Source organism: Etheostoma spectabile, chromosome 11 (assembly GCF_008692095.1).
Source record: "Etheostoma spectabile isolate EspeVRDwgs_2016 chromosome 11, UIUC_Espe_1.0, whole genome shotgun sequence".
Classification (NCBI taxonomy): Eukaryota; Metazoa; Chordata; class Actinopteri; order Perciformes; family Percidae; genus Etheostoma; species Etheostoma spectabile.
Window position 1 is genome coordinate 11,209,873 of NC_045743.1, and position 25,462 is coordinate 11,235,334.

Below are 25,462 nucleotides of genomic sequence, written 5' to 3' on the forward strand. Positions count from 1 at the left end.
TGTTTACTTCAGCTAGGTAATATTTCCAACAAAATTCATGACAGAGATTTAAGCATGCTTTCTGAGCTGTTTGTCCAAAATCCTGTGACACCTTATTTTCCCCTCTCAATTAAGAAGATGTGACACATGTCCATACAGTGCAAATTGCTGTAGCATATTTTTACGCCCTTACATTCATGGCTTGACAGTTGAAGTTATTCCTTAAATTTTATTGATAACTTCTTTGGGTTGTACAGGGCTAACCTCTAGCTACAACCCTAACCTTTTAATCCTATATGAGCCTGAGCACAGCATCAGATTTTCATGCAGCGCTTTTTTGTGGCAGTCTCGGTTAAAAAGAGTGTGTGAAAGGTCCTATGGCTTTGTAAAGCTTAGACTATAGGTCAATGTCATCCTTTTTAATAGCCTCTCAAACCCCACCTGTACAAATAAAGCCTTTGCGCAATTTTTTTTTTTTAGACAACTTGCTTTAAAAGAGGAGAAAGGAGCGAGAGGGAGGAATATGCAACAAGTGCACGGACAGACAGACAGGCAGAAAAAGAAATGGATGGGTGGATGGAAGGTTGTTAAGGAGAGGAATAGAAAGTTCTAAATGCTGCTGCTGCGGCAGGCTCTGCTGACGTGAGGAGTGTTCCCAAACACAGTTAGTAGTGACTGCAGACCCACTGCATTACCATACTCACAAACACACACACACACACACACACACACACACACACACACACGCTCAGTGCCTCAGGGAGAAAGCTGCTCGCAGGCAGAACTAAACAGAGATAGAATCCTTGTTCTGGTCCTGAAGAGGTCACTGTGTACTCCAGCACCATTTGTGTTAAGATGTGTGTGTGCGTGTGTGTGTGTGTGTGTGTGTGTGTGTGTGTGTGTGTGCGTGTGTGCGTGTGTGTGTGTGTGCACGCGTGCAGGTGTGTCTGGGTATGTGTTTGCTACAGGTTTGTGTGAGCATGCATTGAGTGTTTTTTCTCTCTCTTATTTATGTGGACTTCGTTTCATGTTTTTTACCTTCCACAGGTGTGTAAATGTGTGGAGCAATGTGTGTTTATGCACCAATGGGCTTTGTGCAATGGTGTGCACTTTTGTATGTGTGTGTGTGTGTGTGTGTGTGTGTGTCTGTGTGTGTATGTGTGTGTGTGTTTCCTTGCACAGGTCGGTCCTCTCCTATCCTCCATTCTCTCCTTTCGCTTCCTCACAGTGCTAGGTGCGTATCATTGGATCAGTAGCTGCTGCCTGCCACACTGTCCAATCGCATCAAGGGAGAGAGAGAGACACGGGGAAACGGAGATAGAGGTAGCGAGAGAGAGATGGGGGAGGGAGGAAAGAAAGGAAGAGAGGGAGATTGATCATTTGAACGTCCTGGGCCTTGCGATCCTTGGAAAAACACTTACTACATCCAAAAAAAGAATTTCGCTTCTTTTTTTCCGACTGAAGGCTTGAGGGCTGTTTTTTTTCCTTGTTTTGTTTTTTGAGTTATTGCCACCCAGGAGACGTGCCATCGCCACCACCACCAGCAGCAGCAGTAGAAGAGGAATATCTCCCAATATCCCATCCCGGGCACGTCGGATAAGCTGCAGCAGCGAAAACACGAGGCGAATATTGCGGTGGACAGGAACAAGAACATGGTCCGTGGGATTTCACACCTCTCACCCTGGCTGGGTACGTTACATCCTATATTTTGTTTGATTTTTTTTTTTTTTTTACTGCAGCGCGGATGCAGGTTGATGCTATGCATTTGAGTGTGTGTGTGTGTGAGTGTGTGTGTGTGTGTGTGTGTGTGTTTTGCCGTAGTCAGCTTCAGTGCCGATAGAGATATAGTCAGGATATTCTACATCGCAAGCAATCGTTTTTTCTTATTTCGGCTATTTATTAGGCTCTGCTTAGTGAGAATTAGAATAAGAATGCAGTGCAGCTTTTGTCTGTTCTTTTCTGTGTAAAAACATACAAGGGGACGGTGGCAGGCGGGTTTGCCTTGATAAATGGAGCGTTATTCATCAGCGTGTGTGCGCTCACCACTAGAATGTTAACTAGCACCTTGGACAGCCAACACCAATATGGGAGGAGCGATAGTACTGATCATTTTGACACTTTAATATATTTGCTGCTTAGTATGGATATGTGTGTGTGTGTGTGTGTGTGTGTGTGTGTGGTGTGTGTGTGTGTGTGTGTGCGTGAGTGTGTGTGTGTGTGTGTGTGTGATTACACGGAAATTGATGTTGCTCTTTCTGTACGTGTGTAAGTGTTAATATGCTGCCCTAAGGCCCTCAGAGAGAGATAGCAGTATCGGCTGGGGAGCAGCTGTATGTGTGTGTGTGTGTGTGTGTGTGTGTGTGTGTGTGTGTGTGTGTGAGAGAGAGAAATAGATTGAAAGAGAGGGAGAGAGAGAAAGGAGAGAGAGAGAGAGAGAGAGAGAGAGAGAGAGAGAGAGAGAGAGTATGTGAGAGATTGTGTATGTGAGAGAATGTGGAGAGCTCAAGAAAGTGTATGTGCGCATCTTTGGCAGAGAAAACCTGTTTGTGTGTGTGTGTGTGGGGTGTGTGGGGGGGGGGGGGCTATTATTGAGAGACATAGAGATGATGTGTGTGAATGCATCTGTGGGAGAGAGATTGAGAACAAAGTGTGTGCATGTGTGTTACAGGCTTCCTACCTTATGCTACATGCAGGTCAGGATCGAGCCCATGGTGTATTCAGGTTTAAATAAGCATGGGACGCGTCCCCTCTTTCAACCTCCCCCCATCTTAAACAGGTCCTGTGGTCTTTCAAAGATTGCATCATAAGGATGTGACATATGTCTGCAGCTCATACAGGATACACACACACACACACACACACACACACACACACACACACACCACACACACACACACACACACACACACACACACCGGCAGTCCTGTGTAACACAGCAGCCCTGACAGTCTGACACAGAGTTAAGCTGAGCGGACAACATATTGTTTGCCCTATCTATCGCTCTCATGTCTATTTTTAACGTCAACTGCAGCGAGGTAGCACAGCCTATTTATCTGATGTGATGTGTAAGTTTTCTGTGTGTGTGTGTGTGTGTGTGTGACATTTTATCTATTTGACACAGTAATTATTCTAATGAAGACTAATTAAATCCTTCTCTGCTTCCATTTCTTTGCCTCTCTGTCTCTTTTCCAGGAGGCAGTTTGTGCTTGTTATGGGGGTGACCGGAAGGAGAGAGTGACAGAGGAACAGTGATGCTACTGTTTACATAACGAGAGACTCACACACACACACACACACACACACACACACATACAGACGCGCACGCGCACGCACACGCACACGCACACTCACCAGCACGCACACACACAAACACACACACACACACACATGCTAAAATCGCCAATCCAGGACATACACGCTTAAACACTTCCACACATACATACACACACAGACACGCATTCAAGGGACTCGCTGACTGAGTCACCATACACTCAGAGGCACAGAATTACTGACTCACACACAGGACCAAAAACAGACACATACACAAAAAGAAAAAGGTTGTTTGCAAGAGTCAGGACGGTGTGTTGTGTGTACTATGGCCAAGCTGAGCAGCAGCTGTGTGTGAGCATTGGATACCTCTGAAGGGTCAACACAGCTGTAACCCCCCCCCCCCCCCCCACACCACACACCATCATGTCCGAGCCGAAGACCAGGAGAACTCCCTCTGCCTTGTCTTCTCTCCCATCCTTCTCCCCAATTCTATCCCTCCTCCTCTCCCTCTGCCTCTCAATTTCCCTCAATCCGGCCTCTTCATCGGCACAGCAGACTGTGCCTGTCATCTCCACGGCACAAGGCCGCATCCGTGGCATCCTGACCCCGCTGCCGTCTGACCTCCTGGGGCCAGTCATCCAGTACTTGGGAGTACCATATGCAAGGCCTCCAACAGCGGACCGGCGCTTCCAGCCGCCCGAGCCTCCTTTGCCCTGGCCAGGAATACGAAATGTGACGCAGTTTGCACCCGTGTGCCCGCAGTCGCTGGATGAGAGGAGCATGCTGGGAGATATGATGCCTTCCTGGCTCACAGCTAACCTGGATATAGCGGCAACGTACCTCACTCACCAGAGTGAGGACTGTCTCTACCTCAATATCTACGTGCCCACTGAGGAAGGTGAGTGAACCCAAAGATGTGACTCTCAGGGCCAAGTGTGAATAAATATGCATGCAGGGTTATAATTAGGATGACATGTTTAAGTTTTTTTCACATGTAAGACCAAAACAGTGGTAACAAAGTGGAACTAGCTAACTATATCACCATCATATGTCACAGCCAAAATCATTTGCAATCTTGGAGTGACTGCAAGGTGATTCTGTGGGCATTTCAGCTGTGACATGAAGATAGATTTTAGACATTAACACTAGATTAAAACATATAAGTGTCCTGTCAGGGCATAGACATACCCTTGTTAAATATATAACTAAAGTGTTTTTTTTAAGTGTGCCACACTCCCCTCCACTTGTGCATGCCTCTGGTTGAACCAACACTTAATATGCAGACACCTGCGTCTGTTGCCAAGGGGTTTACGCCTTTACTTGTGGAGGAAAGTGGGAAGGACACAGACTCACTCATGCATACATATTGGTTCATATACATGCATGTGCCCCTGCACGCACGCACACATGCCTGTACGTATGCACGCACGCACACCACACACACACACACACACCACACACACACACACACACACACACAACACACACACACCAAACACACCCCTAACACTCCAAAACCCTTTCAGTTTATTTTCACCTGCTGAGAAATGAAAGTAGGGAGATATAAAGCATAGTGAAGCAGAGGAGCCAACGCCTGTTCCTGCTTTTGTAAGTATAAACCCACAGAGTGATTAAAGGCTGAGATACATACAAATGGTGGACAGTGGTCAGACACACAAACACACACACACACACACAAACACACACACACACGTGTGCACACGCACACACACACATGCACGCACATACGCGCACGGACACACACACCCAGACACACACACACACACACACACAGTTGATATGGACATTTATTTTAACAAGAGACAGAATGGAGACAGAAGGAAGGTGGGTGGATCTGTCCTTACACTCACGCACAAAAAGTGATTGTACATAGCACTGGCATGATGTCACCTTGAACACTGGATAGAACACAGCGGCAGGCCATTTGTTCTTGCAATATCTATCTATCTATCTATCTATCTATCTATCTATCTATCTATCTATCTATCTATCTATCTATCTATCTATCTATCTATCTATCTTTGTGTTTCCCAGACATCCATGAGGAGGGGGGTCAGCGGCCGGTGATGGTCTACGTCCACGGGGGCTCTTACACAGAAGGCACTGGTAACATGATGGATGGCAGCGTGCTGGCAAGCTACGGCAACGTCATTGTCATAACCCTCAACTATCGCCTAGGAGTACTGGGTAAAATTATATATCTTCTATACCTAATATATCTCAATGAAATTTGCTGAACCATGGTAATGTGACTGTTAGTACTGGTGTAGCTGCATTTCAAAATAAATCCCTGTGTCCCCAGCCTGTTAGCATTACTAATTAATTTTCATCCTGTGGAGTTATTCAGCAATAGATATCCCCATATCTTGACAACCACTGCATATACTAATATTACTGGGTATAATGATAATATTACTGCACCTACTGTATAGTAATTTACTTTACACGTTGGGGACTAGGCAGAAGGTCTGCACGGATAATAATTGGAAATACAATTAACACATCTTTGTTGCATTTATGTAAGTTTGAGATTTAGCAATTTTTTTCATTTTCAATGAGTTACCAAAGAGTAGATGGATCAAACATTTGAAGATGAAGAGCTAAGAGGAGGTTGTGTGGAATGGAAAGAAGTTTGGTATTGATTAATTGATTAATTGAACTATATTGATTAATGTTCACATATGAGTAAGTAATGTTTTCATGTAATACCACAGTCAATGTTTTTATTTTAATCCAGTTTTATTTTAATGGTGCAATGGGTTGTCAGGTTTTTACTGGGTGACATATTTATTAGTAAAGAGCTATAAATAATTAGAGTATTGATGCAATGTAAATGGTATTTCTTTTATCTAAGGATTAACAAACCATTGTTGCTCACTTTCTTTACATTTACATTGTATTTACCATCTGGATTATTGAATCCTTCAGTGAGCTAAAGAATGTGAAAACCAAATTGTTTTCACCCAAAGTGACTTTTTTTGTGTGAAACATGTTCAGTAGGGGTGTCCCTAGTGGAAATAAGGCCCCAGAAGCCAATTTTTTTCCACTACTTGCATTGACTCAGTTCTGATCGTTTTTACCTCCATGACTCTCTGACTCATTGCTCTCTGAACAGGGCAAATCTGATTCCCTGTGGTTTTTCTAATTTTAGACAGTTATGCAAAGCAGGGGCTGAATACGTAGAATATCTTAGAATCCTGGCATTTAGTCTTTTTGCCCTGTAATTAAAAAATTGCAAAGCCAGAGAGGGCCACAGAAGGGTCAAAAAGACGCTATAAAGGCATCATTTACTGTATTACACTGAGTATAGAGTAGTTTGTGTGAGCACAGCATGCCTTCATTTTAATTAAGTTAGATGTGCAAGCTGCATATCATTATGGGTTAAATCATGCCCTCACTCTCATTAGGAGTTACCCACAATTTACTGTACATATTCATATGAAGAGACTAATTACAATGCGCCAACAGGTTAATAAAATGTGTGCATATAGTATGCTTTAATTTATCTTATTCAGCAATATTGGAAATGAATAAGTAACCCAAATGCCATTATCTCTTTATTCTACTTGATTCTGTGGATTTATGTTACAGAAAGTGACATGATAAAACATGTATTTGAATAAGACCTTTGATAAATTGTAAATAGATGCATCTCAAAATGTACTTACTATAAGAGAACAGTCAATTATTAATTATTATAGCATTTGGTTGCTTATTCTCTTAATTATTTTGTGCATTTTTGACTTTCCTACCTTTTTATGCAGTTTCAGCACACTTTATAGCTCACGTGTACACACAAAACATGTTAATACTGTATGACAGATATGATGGCCGCTTCCCCTTTAAAGCAAGAAGGTTTTTGAAAATGGAGCAGAGTAGGGTTGAATACAGGAAAAAAACTATTTTATTATTAGATCCTGTCTTTTCTGAATTTTAGAATTTTAAAGCTTTGCTTGGATATGATTTTATGTGATGAGATAAATCTGTATCTGTGTTGTGGTTGAAACTATTGAAACTATAACTATTCAGTAATTCTGACAATGGGGATAAAAACAGGCGCTACAGCTGTAATCACCATATTATGTTTTTTGTCTTTGTCATCTCCATCCTCTATGTTTACACCACCTCCAATCTGATCATCACCATCGTCATCATCATCATCATGAGTAGCAGTGTCTTCTTCTTCTTCTTCTTCTTCTTCATTTTCTTTCCTCCTCATCATTGTCATCATAAGTTGGATACATGAGGTGAGCCCGTACATGCAAAGTAGTGTACAGTTATGCATGTGACTAGTTTTTTCTAATTCACTGTAATCTGCTGGAATTTGTGCATTTTTCTACAAAAATGTAGGTAACATAATTAAATTTTATGAAAGCACGTATAGTATATATGAAGGCATTTTCAAACTGTTATTATGATCATATTAATATGATATTCAAATAATGTCCATTTTTCAAGAGAGAAATTTCGAACAAATTGCACCTGTAAGCGTTAGGATGTATTATTTTAACGCCGTTGCCTTTCTTGCTCATTATACTCTTACAGTATGTGTTCATGGCCAGCTTGAGGTTCAGAAAAATTAGCTTCTGCAGTAATGAGAAATAGTGTCGTGGAGTGGGTCATTAGGATCCTTTTGTTTACTTAACACCGTCAGCAGTAAAGGGAATAAGGGATAGCTGTGTTAGTAACTGCATGTGTGTAGTTTATGTACGTGTAGGTTGATTGTCACTACATGAATATGTATGCACCTTGTTGATTTAATCCAATTTTGAGCAATTGTAGGGGAGGCATCTTCATTTTTCTTTCATTTATTCTTTTCAAATGTATTATAAACGAGACTTATGCATAATTAATTATAACAGTGGGGATGCCATGATGTGGGTATCACCTTCCTGTGTGCTTTGTTGTGTTTGGACATTGTAAGATGACTTCCTAAAAGTCAGCCGGAAAAACCTTTTTTGATCGATTCATTATTAATACATAGTTCACTTAAAGAGCATTTTTAGCTTTGAATTCTTGTAAGTTTTTAAACTTAAGCACTATATGTTCTATATGTAATAACAACATCTTCCTCTTTCTGTCTGTAGGATTTCTCAGTACAGGTGACCAGGCAGCAAAAGGGAACTACGGCTTGCTGGATCAGATCCAGGCTCTGCGCTGGGTGAAGGAGAACATTGCAGCATTCGGAGGAGACCCAAGCAGAGTTACTGTGTTTGGATCCGGGGCCGGGGCCTCGTGTGTCAGCCTGCTCACCTTGTCTCACTACTCTGAGGGTAAGGAAGAATCATGGACAAAAACCTTGCCTTCTTTGTGTGTTTCATTAACTTATGCAGCAAAGATGTGGAAAGGTTTATGCACTTCGAAATGCAGAGAGAGTGTAGGCAGATAGACAGTTGGGCACCTATGATGGGTGGCAGGTAGGTGGATGGGTGCTGTGAAAGTTATGACACTTGTGGTTATGACATCTTCCATGGTCTCCAGTAGACCAACACAGCTTTCCGTTATCGGTATAAATGCCTGAATAAGCCTTTGAATTCTTTGAATAACACAGACAGCCTGTGAGTCATACAGATAAGCTGAGAGCTGTATTATTTTAAACTGTTAACCCTTACCTACTTGAACCTGAAGCTCTATCCATGGCCTGTCAACCTTTTGAATAATGCATGTCTCTGAATTCAGTGTTTTCTCGCTGTGGCAATGCTAGTTTTGCATCTGTTTATGCATGCACATATATTCTGTAACCCTCTTGTGTGCAATCATATGGATTCATTTATGCATGTCCATCCATACATGTAAACACATGTGTGCCTCAGTTTACATGCTTTGTACACCCATATTTGTATTTATGTGTGTTCATGTGTATCTCAGACCTATTCCACAGAGCTATCATTCAGAGTGGCAGTGCTTTAGCCAGTTGGGCTGTCAACTACCAACCCAGCAAGTATGCCCGTCAGCTTGGTGAGAGGGTGGGCTGCGGCATCGACGACAGCACTCAACTGGTCGCCTGCCTTCAGGGCCGGAGCTACCGTGAACTTGTGGAGCAGAGCATAACACCGGCAAAATATCACACAGCTTTTGCCCCGGTGATTGATGGTGATGTTATACCTGATGACCCCCAGATTCTGATGGAGCAGGGAGAGTTTCTGAACTACGACGTGATGCTGGGGGTTAATCAGGGCGAGGGCGTGAAGTTTGTAGAGGGCATTGTGGACTCAGAAGACGGTGTCACGGCTGAGGACTTTGACTTTGCAGTGTCAGACTTTGTGGACAGTTTGTATGGATACCCAGAAGGCCGAGATACATTGAGAGAGAGCATAAGGTGAGTAAGTCTGTAAATGTCTGAATTTTTTAAGGAATAGTTTGACATTTTGGGAAATACGCGTGTTTGTTTGCCTAGAGTTAGATAAGAACATTAATACCACTCTAATGTCTGTTTGTTACAAATGAAGCAACAGTCAGGAGATGGTTATCTTAGCGTAACATAAAAGCTTGAAACAGCTATCCTAGCTTTGTCCAAGGGTGGGAGTAGGAACATCCTTAAATCTTGTCGCCACTGCGACTTTTCTAGGCAACCGGCAGATACCAAGAATGCAAATTACTTCCAATGTGCATTACTTAATCATACCAAATCCTGCTAATTATAACCATTTAAACTTTAGACAGAGCCACGCTAGTTTCACCCGGTTTCCTGTGTCTATGCTAAGTTAAACTAACCCTCTGCTGGTCGTAGTTATATATTTAGTGTATGGATATGAGAGTGGTATTTATCTTCATCCATCTGTTGGCAAGAGAGAGATTAAGTGTATTTCCCGAAATGTCAAACTATTCCTTCAAATGGATGTTTGAATATGCACATGCACACTTTTGACTATCAGGTGTTTTCGTAAATTTGCATGCACAGTGTAAAGTGTAATATACGTATTAACAATAAAAGAGTTGTTAATAGATTGGTTGACAGCTAATTGGAAATGTATACACTAAAGGTTCATGTACACGGACTGGGCGGACAGGGACAATGCAGAAACTCGGCGGAAGACTCTGGTAGCTCTATTCACAGACCACCAATGGGTGGCGCCAGCAATCGCCACAGCTGACCTCCACGCTCAGTATGGATCCCCCACATACTTCTACTCCTTTTACCACCACTGCCAGAGTGATGCCACACCGCCTTGGGCTGACTCTGCTCATGGTGACGAGGTAAGCTGATGTCACCGTGTTGTTTTGCTTTACCAAGATAACATTAGTGACAGTTGTAGTAGAAGTAGTTTGTAAGTGGTGGCACAAAACATGATATCAGACATGAAGAAAAGGAGTAAAGATAAGACATTTTGGTTTGGGTATTTCAGGCAGAGGCGAAATTGAAGGTGACTTATGTCTCAAAGATTTTGCGATAAATCAAGAGCTCTTAGTTTAGATTATCTGTGAAGTACTGCCTTTATTTGTTCAAAGTGCTTAATATGTTGAATCAAGCAATCCTCTATAGCCTAAAATATTTTAAAGGTTCATGGAATTTATTTTCCTGCAGGTCTGATTTCAAAGCTGCTGTAGATATACCACTGTGATGGTAGTATTTTTATTCACTGTGATTTTATATAGTTGTGGTTGCTGTCAAGAGAATTAATGTAATCGGTTGGCTCCTACAGTATCTTAAAATGTGTGTGTGTGTGTGTGTGTTTAGGTGCCCTATGTGTTCGGTGTGCCCATGGTGGGACCTACTGATTTGTTCAACTGTAACTTCTCCAAGAACGACGTGATGCTGAGCGCTGTTGTGATGACTTACTGGACCAACTTTGCCAAGACTGGGTGAGCTATTAAAATGTACACTGATGTGAGATGTTGATTTCAGTTGGAAGATCTCTTTTTGGACTGACTATACTATACTGTAAACTATAAAGAAGATCAACCCAAAACAAAGCACAGTTCTTCTTAGACACAGAAATCTGTTTCTAATTCATCAATATTTAATCCCCACCCACATGTAGAAACAAATGAAAGCCAGCTCACTTAATCACATTTTTTTAAACGTGAAAGAAAATACACATTTGTCAGTAAGAAATCAGCTTTTTATCTTCAGCAGAGACAAGGTTCTGGCAACACAGAGTGTTGTTGCTGTAACTATGGACAGCTAACTCTCAATTTTACAGGAACAAATCACCTCCAAGCTCTAAGTAAGACAGCCACGACGCAAGCATATGGTTTCATCAAGACAAAATGCATAGTGCCTCTTTTAGAAGTTTTCTGTATGTTTAATTTGTTGGACTGATTGATAGTTAACATGAACATGGGCAGGGGCATTTCAAGGACTTGAGTAGATTCGGGGCTTAGCCCGGACCCATTTAAATTAACTGAATGCAATGCAGAACAGTGATTGGCTTGCCCAGCTTGTTAATAACCATAGTGTGTTCATTTAAGCTGTTTGTAGATTTTATTTAGATGGCACCACTATCCTATAGATTGGAAACTTCATGCCACGGGAACTTCAAACTAAATAATTAGTATTGCCATCCTAAACTTTGTGTTGATGGCATGAGTGTATTAGATTTAACTTTAATTTCTCCAAAAATTACACTATTCACAGTTTTCCTCACTTAAAGACGATTGCTAGGTGATAGCAAGAAATACGGCATGATGGTAAGACCCCGCACGACGCTGCCTTTCCTGGGGAAAATAAACTGGACAAAGTTACAGTTCTATCATGAGTTATAGCACAATGGAATAAGGCAACTTATGATTATGGGGGTTTACATAGGCTATTGTCCGGTTTCATATTTGTCAGGCAACGTTTTAAAATACATTCGGGACTACACTCAAAACATTTGGGGCTGAAGCCCTGGAAAAATCTGCTGACACTTCCTCTGAACACGGGCATGGAGTGTAGTTATCTGACAGGGTTCACAAAGAAAGAGGACAATTAAAGACAAGGAACAAAAATAAGGTTTTGCTTAACAAATGTATTTCCTACAAATGATGTTCATATTGCATTGGAAAATGCCTTGGCGCCAATTTGTAGGACTTGTGAGCAGTAGACAGATTAGCCTAAAGCCATTTCTCTGTCAAGATAAGTAACATTTTAATAGCATGGAAGAAGAAAATGATTTTTCAGAAATATAAGGTTTGGAATGGAAGTTTTAACTAAGAGAACAGTTAGCAAAGCATTAGAGGAGAACAACAGAGTTTTAGTTCAACAAAAATAACAAGCTCACAGGCAAAGGATATGTTACTATTAAGGATATGTCTTTGACGTATGACAAAAAGACAGTACTTTAGATACAATTATGAAAGCAGCACTGCAGACAAATTTTGGCAGAGGGTGTACACAGGTTCTCTGTCATGTCAAACCCTAATCCTTGACAAGGCTTCTCTTCTCTTCTCTTCTCTTCTCTTCTCTTCTCTTCTCTTCTCTTCTTTCTCTTCTCTTCTCTTCTCTTCTCTTCTCTCTTTCTGCACCCTCATTCATCCATTAATGGGCAAAACTGATGAGACAGAGAGTTTATTCAATACGTTAAATCAAAATTAAGATTATCTGCCAGTGGCTAAAAGAGCTTCTAGAGATCCTATTTATAAAATTGAAAGTGAAATGATCTGCCAGTACCAACAACAGTCCACACTGATAAGACTACTTTTTATCTCTCCACTCTGACATGATATACAAGATAAAAGTAATTGTTGAGGATGGACACTCTTTCTGCAGTGCTGAAAGTGAGTAATTACCAGTAATTAATCCAATCGAGGCTCACTCCACTGAGACCTCTTCAGATTTACAGAGACATCTGCAGTCTAGACCTTGATCAAAATCACCATAGAGCCTCGCACAACATACAGAATTAGGACAGTGTTCTTACTTATTTGTCTTTAATGCGGGTGCATTAAGGCAATCAAATTGTATCAAGTTGTTGTTACCACCACAGCAAGCTGCAAGCTGCAGAGCAAAATCACCAAGGAGAGTTGTCAAGATTTCAGTGTGCACTTTAATTATCAATGGGGAACTTTCTCTGAAGTAAGATTTCAACCAGTTGAGAGTGCCTCAAATGACTCACTTAACAGGGAGGACATGATGCTCCCTGATGTATATTTTGTAAGCCTCTGTGTGGGCATATAAATCGTCAGCCTGTGTGTTTGTGTGCCGGTAGGTCTTTACGCTAGCTGCCTGTTTGTGCTGTTCATAAGGTGCTGATTGACAAGTGAGCACATAGCGTGTAACTGGCAAGACTGTGAAGATGTGCTACTCTTTCATTTACGTCATTTTTGCTGCTGACACAAACAAGTCTGTAAATTGTCAAATAAGTGCCTGTCTGTATGTGTCAGAGAGGGGATTTTTCATTATCTCTTCACTATACAACACACACATTCATCTTTAATAAAGATATCTGTCAGTTTATAGAGTGGCAAATATCCACATATAGTTCCAACTGCAGGAGAACTGTGCATTAAGGTCAATATTTTGTAAAAGGCATTTATAGTAAAGTGGACAAGAATTAATGATCTGCAACTGAATCCCCTTTGAGCTATGCTCACAGAGAAATACAACTTGTATTGCTTTGTGCAAATATTTTTTGCCACTGGTTTGTCTTATGTTACTTTGATATTGATTTAGAAGATGTAGGCCAGCGCTGGTGTGAAATATTGGATAGCATGAGAGCTCCAAAGGAAGGGAGCCAGCTGAGAAAAATTCTTCAGCAGCTCTGTTGGGAGTCTCTGACATTTGAACAACTGAAAAGCAGGAAATATTGGTATTTATGGTAGAACATTGAATCATTGCACTAAAATTCCAATTTTAAAATATGACCATTGAATGTAATTACGTGGGTGGAAACTTTGTATTCTCTGTTGCATTTAATTGTGGTTTATTTAATCCTATGCCAATCATAAAGTGGTCTAGCTGTTGAACTATTATTTTGGTGATTAGATTTAGATTTTTACATGGTGTCTCATAATCTGACAGATAATTTACTATTACTGAGTTATGTAATTGTTTTTGTTATATTGTTTTGTTCTTTTTGTGTGTGATTACAGCTATTTGTAGAACAACAGGTACAGAGGGGATACAAGCAATGTCTCGCTTAACACAATGATAAATTATTTCTTTTTTCACCAATAAATTATGAAAACATAAAAACAAAAAAACCTTACATAACTACCAACCCATCGAGATGTAATTAAATAACTCATTGTGTTTCATACTTTCCAGTGACCCAAACCAGCCGGTTCCTCAAGATACCAAGTTCATCCACACTAAACCTAACCGTTTTGAAGAAGTGGCCTGGTCTAAGTACACCCCTAAAGAGCAGCTGTACCTCCACATTGGCCTGAAGCCGCGTGTCAGAGACCACTACCGTGCCACCAAAATCTCCTTCTGGCTCCAGCTGGTCCCTCACTTGCATCATGTCAACGAGCTCCTCCAATCTGTGTCCTCCTTCACCCATAGTCCCTCTCCACAGGATGACACTCCTTATTCTTACACCAAGCGTCTAGCCAAAGGTTGGCCGCCTAGTAGCACACGACACCCAGGTTCACAAGCAGGTACTCCACAGCCACCAGAGTCTGCTTTAGGCCAAGGTGGAGGGGAAGACGGGGTCCGTGTCCCCAATGAGGACTACTCAACTGAACTCTCAGTGACGATTGCGGTGGGAGCGTCACTGTTATTTCTTAACATCCTTGCGTTTGCGGCTTTGCTGTACAAGAAAGACAAGAGGCGTCTGGAGCATCGCCGGCCACGTCCACTTCCTCCCCCGAGACGAGACATCACACCTGCAGATGTTGCGGCCCACCTACAGGGTGAGGGACTGATGTCTTTACAGGTAAGTTATGTGCTTTTTTTATATTCACTGTGTGTGCCACAACTGAGGCCAATGTGTGGAGTGTATGTGTGCTTCTGTGGTCACATCATTTAAAAGTAATATTAAAGCTAATTAACGCTTACTGTTAATAATCACTCGTATTATTATAAGTTTAAGAAATGTCAAACCAGTTGAGGTTGTGGGTTGTACTGAATGAACTCCTTTCTTGCCAGTGAAGAAGCTGCCAGTTGAGCACTTGTACACTGCAAAACAACCTGTCATCAGCTAACATTATCAGCTTGAGTTTGTGTGTGTTTGTGTGTGTATCTGTGAGTATGTTTTGATGCGTGTGCATGTGTGTGCTAAGTCCAATTGCCTGAATTGCTTTGAATTTCCTTCAATTCATCCATCGACTATTTGGCTTCCTTTTAAGCTCAGTGGCTCTGAAATCTCACCCAGTCAGTGCTAAATGTCAAATCTCTTATGAAGCTGACAAATACTGTTAATTGGCAAATCGGCTACAGTAATGCAGCTTAACATTGTTGCTGCTTTTGTAATGGTGTTTTATTATTTGAAATATCATTGTGGGGTTATTTTAGCTTTTTGGGCACCACCAGTAGACCTGACGTGACAAGGAAAAATTTAAGTCTTGTTGTATTAGCATAGGTTATTGGTATGCACTGTATGCTTGTGTTAAACATAATTCTTCTGACTAGGAAAAATATGCTGGCCTTGCAGAGGCTAGACATCACCTAGAAATTATTCAAAATGAGTCAGGAGTGGTTTAGATGATGATGACAAATAGAAGTGATACAGTTTGATTTGTTTGACTGCCAGATGCTTGATCTGAAACAAATCTAACTGGAGTAACCCTCAACTTACTATGAGAATTTAGACTCTTAATAGATAATTTTACACATGTTAATGAGTCACGGTAGTAATGTTTGAGAAATTAAGGTTTACGGAGAGTAAATGTTTGGGGATGCATGGCTCTGCTTGATTGACAGATGTCTAAGCTAATGACACTTACACAGATAGTCATTGCCAGTTTTTACCCTTTATAGTTTTACATACATTTTCAGACAACCCAAATCAAAATTATGTCTACGTTACATGTAAAGTATATGTACCGTAGGGCTTAAGTATTACAAACATGATTTTTTTGGTGCATTACATATTGTGAATATATGATCATTATACATTATTTTGAGTAAATTACTCAAAATAATGTATAAGGTATATACAAATGAGCAGTTGTTTTACATGTGAAGTGTTTTGACTGATGAAATGTTTAACAGTTTTCATTGAACCTCAGTTTTTTCTATAGCACACATGATAATGTATACATTTTCCACATCATGATATATATTGACATTAAAGATGTCAATAACATTGTGATATTGATTTTGGCAATGTAGCCAAGCCATAATAACATTGGAATAAATTAAAGAGGAACTAATTAGTTTATTTATTGAAAATGAATCAGCAACTATTTTGATTGTTTAAGTAATTTGAAGTAATTTTATGGTTCCACGTTCTGTGAGAATTTGCTTCTTTTTGTATGGTTTTATATCACTGTACATTGAAGATCTTTGCGGTTTGGACTGTTGGTTGGACATTAGGGATTTCTAATAGGCATTTTTCACTATTTTTTAAATTGTGTGTGTTATAGAAAATATAAAGGAATTAAACAAACCTTTTGGTAACTTAATCAATAATGCAAATAATATTATTAGTGGCATCCATAGATTTGATTATTTTAGTTTCTTTCCTTTTCTGTCTGTGTGTGTCCCTTTGCTTTAACTCTTTATCTGACCAATTACTTATCCACCATGCGACCTTTTAGGTAAAGCAACTAGAGTGTGATGCAGCATCAGCAGACGAGAGGAACAACACTCACCACCATCACACTCTGGATACGCTAGACGCCCTGGACGGCATGGACACCCAGGACATCTACAGCACACTGGACACTGTGCGCCTCACTTGCCCGCCTGACTACACCCTCACCCTGCGCCGCTCGCCTGACGACGTCCCCCTCATGACCTCTCTGACCCCAGGATCACTGCCTGTGACTCCTGGATCACATCCTGTTACCCCGGCAACGCCGATGACCCCCATGACGCCTGGATCAGTGGTGGGGATGAGGATGGGGCATCCGCACCAGGGATACACACACCATAGCCCATATAGTAATACACACTTGCCACACACACACATCTCCACGCACACACACTCCACCACGCGTGTATAACCGCAGCAAGATACTTGCACACCCAGGGACATAATTACGACACCAACACACTAACTAACCACACACCACCACACACACACACACACCACACACCACACACACACACACACACACACAACACACACACACACACACACACACACACACACACACACAACACACACACACACACCACACACAACAAAAGACTTAATACCTCTACTAATTACCCTGCAGATTGTTACAGATGGGTGACAGAAAGACATTTTCAGTAACGGGATGAAAAGACAGACAGCTGTGTGTTGCACGTCGGGGAATTGAAGACAAACTGGATCCCGGGAGATGCAGTTCTATGCATCATTCGCTCATAACCTTGAACAAGACGAACCAAGACATCAACCCTGCTTTGGATATTAAAATGTCTGCTTTTTCTACACCTGAGGAGGAAGAGGAGGAGCGCTGTGGAAAAAGGGTCAGTTAAGGATCAGTTTACATCTCCTACTGTACCTGTGCTGCACAGTAAGGCAGTGCTGAGACTGAGCAGATGCAGAACTGAGCTAAGAAGTTCTACACACACACAGACTGCTGGTGTCAACTTGAACAACCTGTGAAATGTGAATGTAGCATTTTTTTTTCTTTCATTAAAAGATCAAGGGCCCTATCTGCCAAGGATCAAACTAAGCTGAGGAGAATATAACAACATTTCAGCAAGAGATGGATGTAAAGACAGGCAGAGAGGAAGAGGGTATAAAAAAAAACATTAGCTGAAGGAAAAGATGGTCAGATGGTGTGAAAGAGATTGAGATTTTACTGCGAGGGATTTAACAGTTGTGAGAGCGAGAAAGACAAAGTGAGATAGAGTGATATGGAAAACACAGGAAAGTGTGCCAAGAGAAAGAAATTAGCTTCAGAAGATGGAAGGGCCTCTGAAGTGTTGTCAGACTTATTGAAGAATCACTTTAACCAGCTATGTGTTAAACTCTTGTAAATAGACTGGAAAGATACAGATGATATATTATGATTTATAGCATTTACCTGCTCTTGCATTCAAACATGACTTATTTAACCACATTATTGCTTTCATTTCAGATATTACTATATTATTGTATAGGTGTCCTGAAGCAAGGCTGGTTGTCTTTCTATCTCACCCACTGTATTATGTACACAGTACCTTTATGTAAAGGATATATTTGCTATGCACAGTCATTCAATAATTCTTAACTGTGTAAACATCTCGAAACCTGAATAGTAGTTGTTTGACCATTGGATGATGAGCTAGTACTGTGTAAATAATGCAAAATTGGTTTGATGATTGAGTACCAGCCAAAAACCATGACTCTTAACCCTCTAATCCTAATCCTTTCCCGTTCTCCTTTCCCCCCTTGTTCCTTACATATCTCTTAAAGGTCTAATAAACCCAACCTTAATTAATGTGTTTGCAGACAGACAGGTGGTGATGATTCAGGGGCGTCCCACGACAGAGCGTGTCCCAAAAATACCAAGAATGCTTTCTTGTATTTGTCTGTACATTTCACTTCTTACCAGGGGCCCCAGTATTTCTTGAGCCCCTAGAGCCCCCCTGCTTGAACTGCCTAATGCTGACTGAAACCTTATTTAACTAACAATTGTTGACGCTTCAAATCTCAGTGTCACCCATAGTCTGTAGAAAAATGTGGATCTGTCACCCTCATTTTAATTAAAGCTTGGAGTTCTGTTTACTATCTGCCACCATGTTGTCAATTGTTCAGAGCCAAATTTGATTAATTAGGCAGAGCCTGGGCGGAGCTGAGGAGGGATAATCAGCGGCTTGATGTGAAAGTTCACACTGATGGCAAACGCACCTCCAAACAATGCTTTTTAAGCACTAATATCCACTTAATGCAGTCATATTTTTTTCAAATGGCCACCAAGACATTAATTATAAAAAAAACTCACCAACATCTTGTGGCAATAATATATGATTTTATTTCAGAGAAAAATTCCTGCTGACTTCACAGTGAGTGCTTGAGGGCAGTGGTAGTTACTGCTATCACAACGCGATTGGCAGGTTTCATGAAATCAGTTTTTACAAATTCATTTGACAAAAGATGCGGCAGACATAGCTGTCATTAATAAATTACAAATGGTCAAACTCTGTCTATTTATCTGGTTTATAATGTAAAGATAAAAACCCTATACAGTATATTATCTAAACAGCAAACCCCAAACTCCCAACCCTTGATCCTAACAAGTAACTTAACAAAAGGCCATAAATTGGATATTGTAACTTTCCTGTTTTATCCTCTTTCCCTTCTCCTCCTTTTCTCCATACCCTAAACTGTCCCATTACCCCACTACCCCAGTCCTGCCCCCCCAGCCTCATCTGTGTGACTACATGCAGCTTTCTCACAATGAGGCCTATTTAACCTCCTATCATCCTAAGTAACTTCTTCATGAGAGATTTTAGTTAATTGTCAACAGAATACGTGAAAAATGAAAGCCGAACAATTTGTGGATGACAAGCAAAGAACTTTTACAAAACGATATAAAATAACATTTAATGGATGTTTGATTGACTGAATATTTTTTTCATATGGGTTTATTGACTCAGCGGATGCCTGGATTGTGTCAAGCATAAAACATTTCTGCTGCATTTTTGAAAAATAAAAATACCAGTATTTTACAATTTATGAGCATGTTAAATGTCTTGTATGTCTTAATTCAGAATATTATGGAGGAGTTCATAGAAATGTAGAAGGGATGTAGGGATTTAAGGGATTGCATCCTCTGTTTTCAGAATATAAAGTGATTCCTTCACCACGTCATTTGCCAATTGATGCACAGTACACATGAATTAGCACTGATATTGTTACAGACAATAATATACTTTGTTCTTTCATTTGTTTTAAATTGATAATTGGGTTTTGGTTATTGAAATGTTACACTTCCAACCAAGTTGTCTACTTTATATTGATCCTCAAAGAAATAGTTTGACATTTTTGGAGATACATTTATTTGCTTTCTTGCTTGGCGAGTGTCGGTAAGCTAAATCTCACAAAAGTGTCATGAGTTGTATCAATCTTTTCATCTAACGCTCAACAAGAAAGTAAATAAGCTTATTGCTCAAAATGTTAAAATAGGAGTTAAAATTTAAAGTAAAAATAATATATAGGTATTATATTTAGCTGTGCTCTATAGTGCATATGTTGTACAATGACTGAATCCTTACTGCAGCAAAATAAGGAGATATTAGCGTAAATCATTGCAGACCAGCAGCCCCTGCCAGCTGGCCAAGGAGACCCTTTGAGTTGTGAAATAACCAAATTCATGGCTGACTTCCAGACCAGATTGATGTCTCCTACAGTGTCCCCCCACTCTAATCCCATTAACTAGATATAACGGCAGTTAATTTGATTTATGGCTGGCAACACAAAAAAGCATGAGTTCAAGTCACGACCACGTGTTTTTTTGTTTGATGTCAATGTCTGCAGAAAGGGACCTGAGGAGCCAGGTTTAAGTTACTCAGAACTGAAAAATTACTCAGTAACATTGTCTTAATTTGACATTTACAGAACCACTGCTTACACGGTAGACTACATTTTACTGAATCAAAAGTCACTTGGATATAGAAACACATTTTCCCATGGATTAATTAAATATCTTAGGTTTTCTTGAATGGTGGCAACTTCATTGAGGTTATTTCAGCTGAATATGTTTAACTTTTTACACAATAGATGTGAGGAAGTGTATGTAAATGCAACACAGAAATGATGTGTGTACCAAAATGTGTCCAGATGGTTGGGATTGAAACATGTTCGAAAAGACTTGACTACTATTTTAAAATTGAACATAAAGCATCTGGAGACAATTTCAAGGTAACATTTCATTGTTATCGAACATTGCAGAGTTCGATAACTGTTAAATATTAAGCATTTATTGTTTAAGTGTGCTAATGCAATACCTGTCAGATATATAAATTCATCACTGAAGTGTACTTATGCAGTTCTTTTTTTTTAATCCAAACGCTAATCTTTAATTGAGAGTTTACTGTGCTTCATGTGATATACTGCAAACAAAGCCAGTGAGTACACGCTAATTTTTTCAATGACCATTGTTACAACTTACCTTTCTCGTACTACAGCCCATATGTCGCTTAGTGGAGATGAAATTAGCTTGAAGCAGTAACTGAGCAGGCAGTCAGGTCACTTTCTGAATGGGATGTTTTACCCACTTGACTTAACAAAGACTGAACATAGGCATTGTTTAAACAAGAGCATGTTTGTGGCTCTGTAAGGCTGCATTTAGGCACAGTGGTGTGTTGAGTTAGGCTAAATTCTCAGCATGCTAACATGCTTACAATGACAACGCTAAATTGGATATTCTTTTTATAAAGGAGCGTGTCCATGTTCACAGGCGTTCCCAAGCTTAAAATCCTCTTAATATGACACATTAAGGAAACCTTTCAAATGGTTTTATGTTCTTAGCAATGTTTTTCCCTAGGGTCAATGTGTAGAAATCACCCACCTACAGCTTCTAGCCTACTGATGTTAAACTCCTCAAAACGTTTTCAAATTTGCAGGCAAGACAATTCCCTAGGCTTTTGACATTTATATTACCTCATTGGCTGAGCATATTCTTACCATTCAAACTGCATATGAAAGGTCCATCTCCCTTCATTCTTTTGTATTTTGAACTGCGAGCGTAGCTCTTACCAATTAGACCCACATGCCCTGGAAACTTAGGGATGATCTGGTATAGTGGTGCTAGAAAAGTCAAGAGGTTACCATTACCTTTCATCTGTAAGGACCATGAAAAAAATGACCATTTCTAGAGCCACGCTGCTAGTGTTGCTAAAATACAAAATGATTCTACATACAGTGGTATACTTCCAGTACAGAATATGATCAAATACTGTCTGATTTTAGTTACACACACAATATACTTCTGGCTTCTGATTTGAGTGAATTATCCCTGCTTGTGTTGCACCCCATGGTCTAAAAGGCCGTGACAATGTCAATTCCTCCTTTTTCTTTCTTCAAGAAAATATTGAAAGAGGAGTAGAAGTGGAGGATGCCTATGACTGCCTATGACTGATAATAGGACATGGAGAGGGAAGGAGTGAATGAGATAATGTAAAGGAGAGTAAATAAAAAGACTGCATGGTAGGAGGAAAAGAGAGGAGCGAAACAGATAAGGGGAACTCATTAAGGAATGGAACACAGCCTGTCTGGTTGTTTACTGGCTGGCAGGCTCCTTGTATTTAATCATTCCTGCCAAGATGCACACAAACACACCACACACACACACACACACACACACACACACCAGCACGCATGCACACATGCATGAACATGCAAATGCATACTTCCTCACACTTTTGCATGTCTGCCCATACTCACACACTGTGCACATGCATGCATGCCTGACTCACAAAATATGCATATACACACACAGACACCACCACACACACCACACACACACACCACACAACACACACACACACACACACACACACCACACACACACACCACACAACACACACACTACTGCACGCCTCATTGCAACTGGAGTGTCACTGAATCATTTTCTCTGTAGCCTTCATCACTCTCACCATTACACTATCCTCCTCTTATCTCTTCACGGTTCCTTTCGTCTCCCTCACAGCTTCCTCTCCTCAGTTTTTTTTGGTGTATATATCTTTCTTCCTCTTACTCCCTGCTCCTCTCCTGTTGGTCTTCTCACTATCACAATCTTTCACCCCATTCCCTCCCCATCCCCTCCTCTCCACTGTCTGGATGGGTTCCCTCTTATCTAACAACCTTGAGATGATCTTCAAAGTGTTATTGCAGCCGAGCATGTGAGGTCACACCGTCTCCAGTCTCCCTTCTCCTCTTTTCTCATCTACCTGTGCCTCTCATTCCACTCCTCTCATCTCCACTTCACTTCTCTCATTTTTTTGCTCTTCTTCCATCTACTCTGTCCTCCTCCACACTTTCTCTCTCTCTCTGCATCCTTTCCCTTTGTTTCATCTCACACTCCATTTCTCTCCTTTTCTCTTAACATCTATACCTTACGTGGTGTCTCCTCTCCTCTCCTCTCCTCTCCTCTCAATTTTCCTCAAGCCTATTTCTCTCTTTCCCATCCCCCTCATTCTCCCACTGCTGTCTCCCCCTCTTTTTCCCCAACTGATTTTCTTCCCTCCTTGCTCTTTTCATCCCCATTTTCTTCACCCTCTCCTGATCTAAAAAGCTGTGAAAAGAGTTGATACAAGGTTCCTTTATCGTGTGTGTGTACATGCCTGTTTTCGCACGTGTCTAGGTTTTCGAGTGTGGGTGTATTATTGTGGGGATGTTACACGCCTAACTGTCTTCCAAGCAGCCTAGAGCCTGTTTTTACTCTCTAATTAATTAAGCGTGGGATGCTTTAGTCTGTTTATTGCTTGTCTGTCTGGCTTGCATTATGTCTGTTGACCATCTCTCACCTCTCCATTGATGTTTATACGTCTGCTACATCTGTCCCCTGTCTACCTCCCCTTTTATCTTTCTCGCAGTCTCTGTTTGTATGCTCTGTCAGACATTTTTCTGTTGGAGAATTCCTATATAATTCAGTTTGCTGTGATGCCCACTGCTTTTCACAAAGGAGCAAAAACAACAGCAGTAACACACTTGGTCCAGCTGAGGTCAGCACTGTTCCTGATAAATTAACCGCAGGAATGGATGCCTTATTGACAAAATCTAGGGCAAACCTTCACCCTAATGTGCTGTTTTTTTCACAGGGGTGAAAAAAATATATTATTTTTATTTGAACTGCTTTCATTACAGCTTGCTTACTCTTACAGGAGAATCATACCACACATAGTGGGCCAGTTGTGCGTTTGAGTGAGCCGTGAGAATTGAACAGAATGGCACAATGTGTTACATGTTTTGTGAAGCAGTCTCATCTGCTGGTAAAACTAGTGAAATAGAATACTATGATAGGAAGACTACTAAAAAAATTAATCAACGTTAAAACATACAATTATAGGAGACAGGAGAATCAAAGACATTATCATTTTTAGCATATACTGTTCTGTACAGAAGGTTAAGAATATTGTCCATGTTTCATGTTTACAGACTCTCTGCTGAGGTATCAAATATTTCTACTGTCATTTGCTATTCTTTTTTTCTTAAGGAGGGATGGAGGAGAGTTTGTGTACCATTCCCAGGCTGCCCAGCTGCTAGACAGGATTGTTTGATTGTACGTGTGTGTGTGTGTGTGTTGTGTGTGTGTGTGTGTGTATACCATTCACATGGAGCATCCCTGTCTGCTCTGTGTGCACTGCCCTTAGGTTGAGAGAGATGAAAATACCAGGAAAATACAGTGTGTGTGTGTGTGTGTGTGTGTGTGTGTGTGTGTGTGTGTGTGTGTGTGGTGTGTGGTGTGTGTTGTTGTTGTTGGCCTGTGATATCGCTCAGACAGGAAGGAAGTTTGGCTTTCAGCACTGACTATACTCACTGCAAAAACATACCCAACACACACATGCAACTTGCACGCGCACACACACACACACACACACACACACACACACACACACACACACACACACGCACACACACACACACACACACACACACAAACAGGCTGTAAACTGTGACTCTATGAATATAGAATCCGATCATCTCACACCCTGCAGTCCACAGCCTGCAGTTTTTTTCCTTTGCATGCAGAAAATAACCAGAGTTAATTTGTTTACTTTCTGCTAGTTAAATTCCTCACATTCTCATGCTGCTGCTTTAAGCCATGATGTCACCCCAGTATAGCTTAGAAAGCAACCTAATTGGTTTTGCAATGTGACCTCCTGTGTCACACTGAAGACCTGTGCTCTAAGTTTGGCTGCTTGTGTTTGTTTAAGAATGCAGCGCTCTCTGTATTCCCACTGGGTCTCATTTATTGATTTTTCAGTGTGTTTGCTATATTGAAATGAGCAGAATTACTGGGTGTAGAAAATTAATGCAGAGAACACCTCATTGTTTTTGCTCATTGCCACGTTTTGCTGCCTCAGCCATGAGATTTGTGACTACCTCTATTCAAGGTTCCTGCATATTTTATCTGCTGTGTTCTTTCTTGTCATCTCAGCTACATTGGTGGTGTTTGGGTTACGCTTAGCTGGTACGTTACGTCTTGTTCACTAAGATTTTTCAAAATAGTTCAGTTTCAACTACTT

General features: G+C 40.7%; 1 protein-coding gene across 1 annotated transcript; it reads left to right on the forward strand.

Annotated features, from left to right (window-relative positions):
* Window positions 1-1,205: 1,205 nt before the first annotated feature.
* LOC116697680 (neuroligin-4, X-linked) lies at window positions 1,206-19,947 on the forward strand. Its single transcript, XM_032529053.1, has 9 exons — window positions 1,206-1,668; window positions 3,172-4,147; window positions 5,305-5,457; window positions 8,358-8,543; window positions 9,139-9,589; window positions 10,254-10,467; window positions 10,949-11,073; window positions 14,459-15,068; window positions 16,894-19,947. Exons 2-9 carry the CDS (start codon window positions 3,673-3,675, stop codon window positions 17,299-17,301), a joined length of 2,622 nt encoding a protein of 873 aa, XP_032384944.1. The 5' UTR covers window positions 1,206-1,668; window positions 3,172-3,672; the 3' UTR covers window positions 17,302-19,947.
* Window positions 19,948-25,462: the final 5,515 nt, after the last annotated feature.

What these genes read in the sequence shown, in the direction of transcription:
- LOC116697680 (XM_032529053.1), top strand. Translation starts at nt 3,673, where the DNA reads ATGTCCGAGCCGAAGACCAGGAGAACTCCCTCTGCCTTGTCTTCTCTC. An exon ending in CTATCGCCTAGGAGTACTGG is followed by an intron (nt 5,458 to 8,357) that starts GTAAAATTATAT and finishes TTCTGTCTGTAG; the next exon opens with GATTTCTCAGTACAGGTGAC. An exon ending in ACCAACTTTGCCAAGACTGG is followed by an intron (nt 11,074 to 14,458) that starts GTGAGCTATTAA and finishes CATACTTTCCAG; the next exon opens with TGACCCAAACCAGCCGGTTC.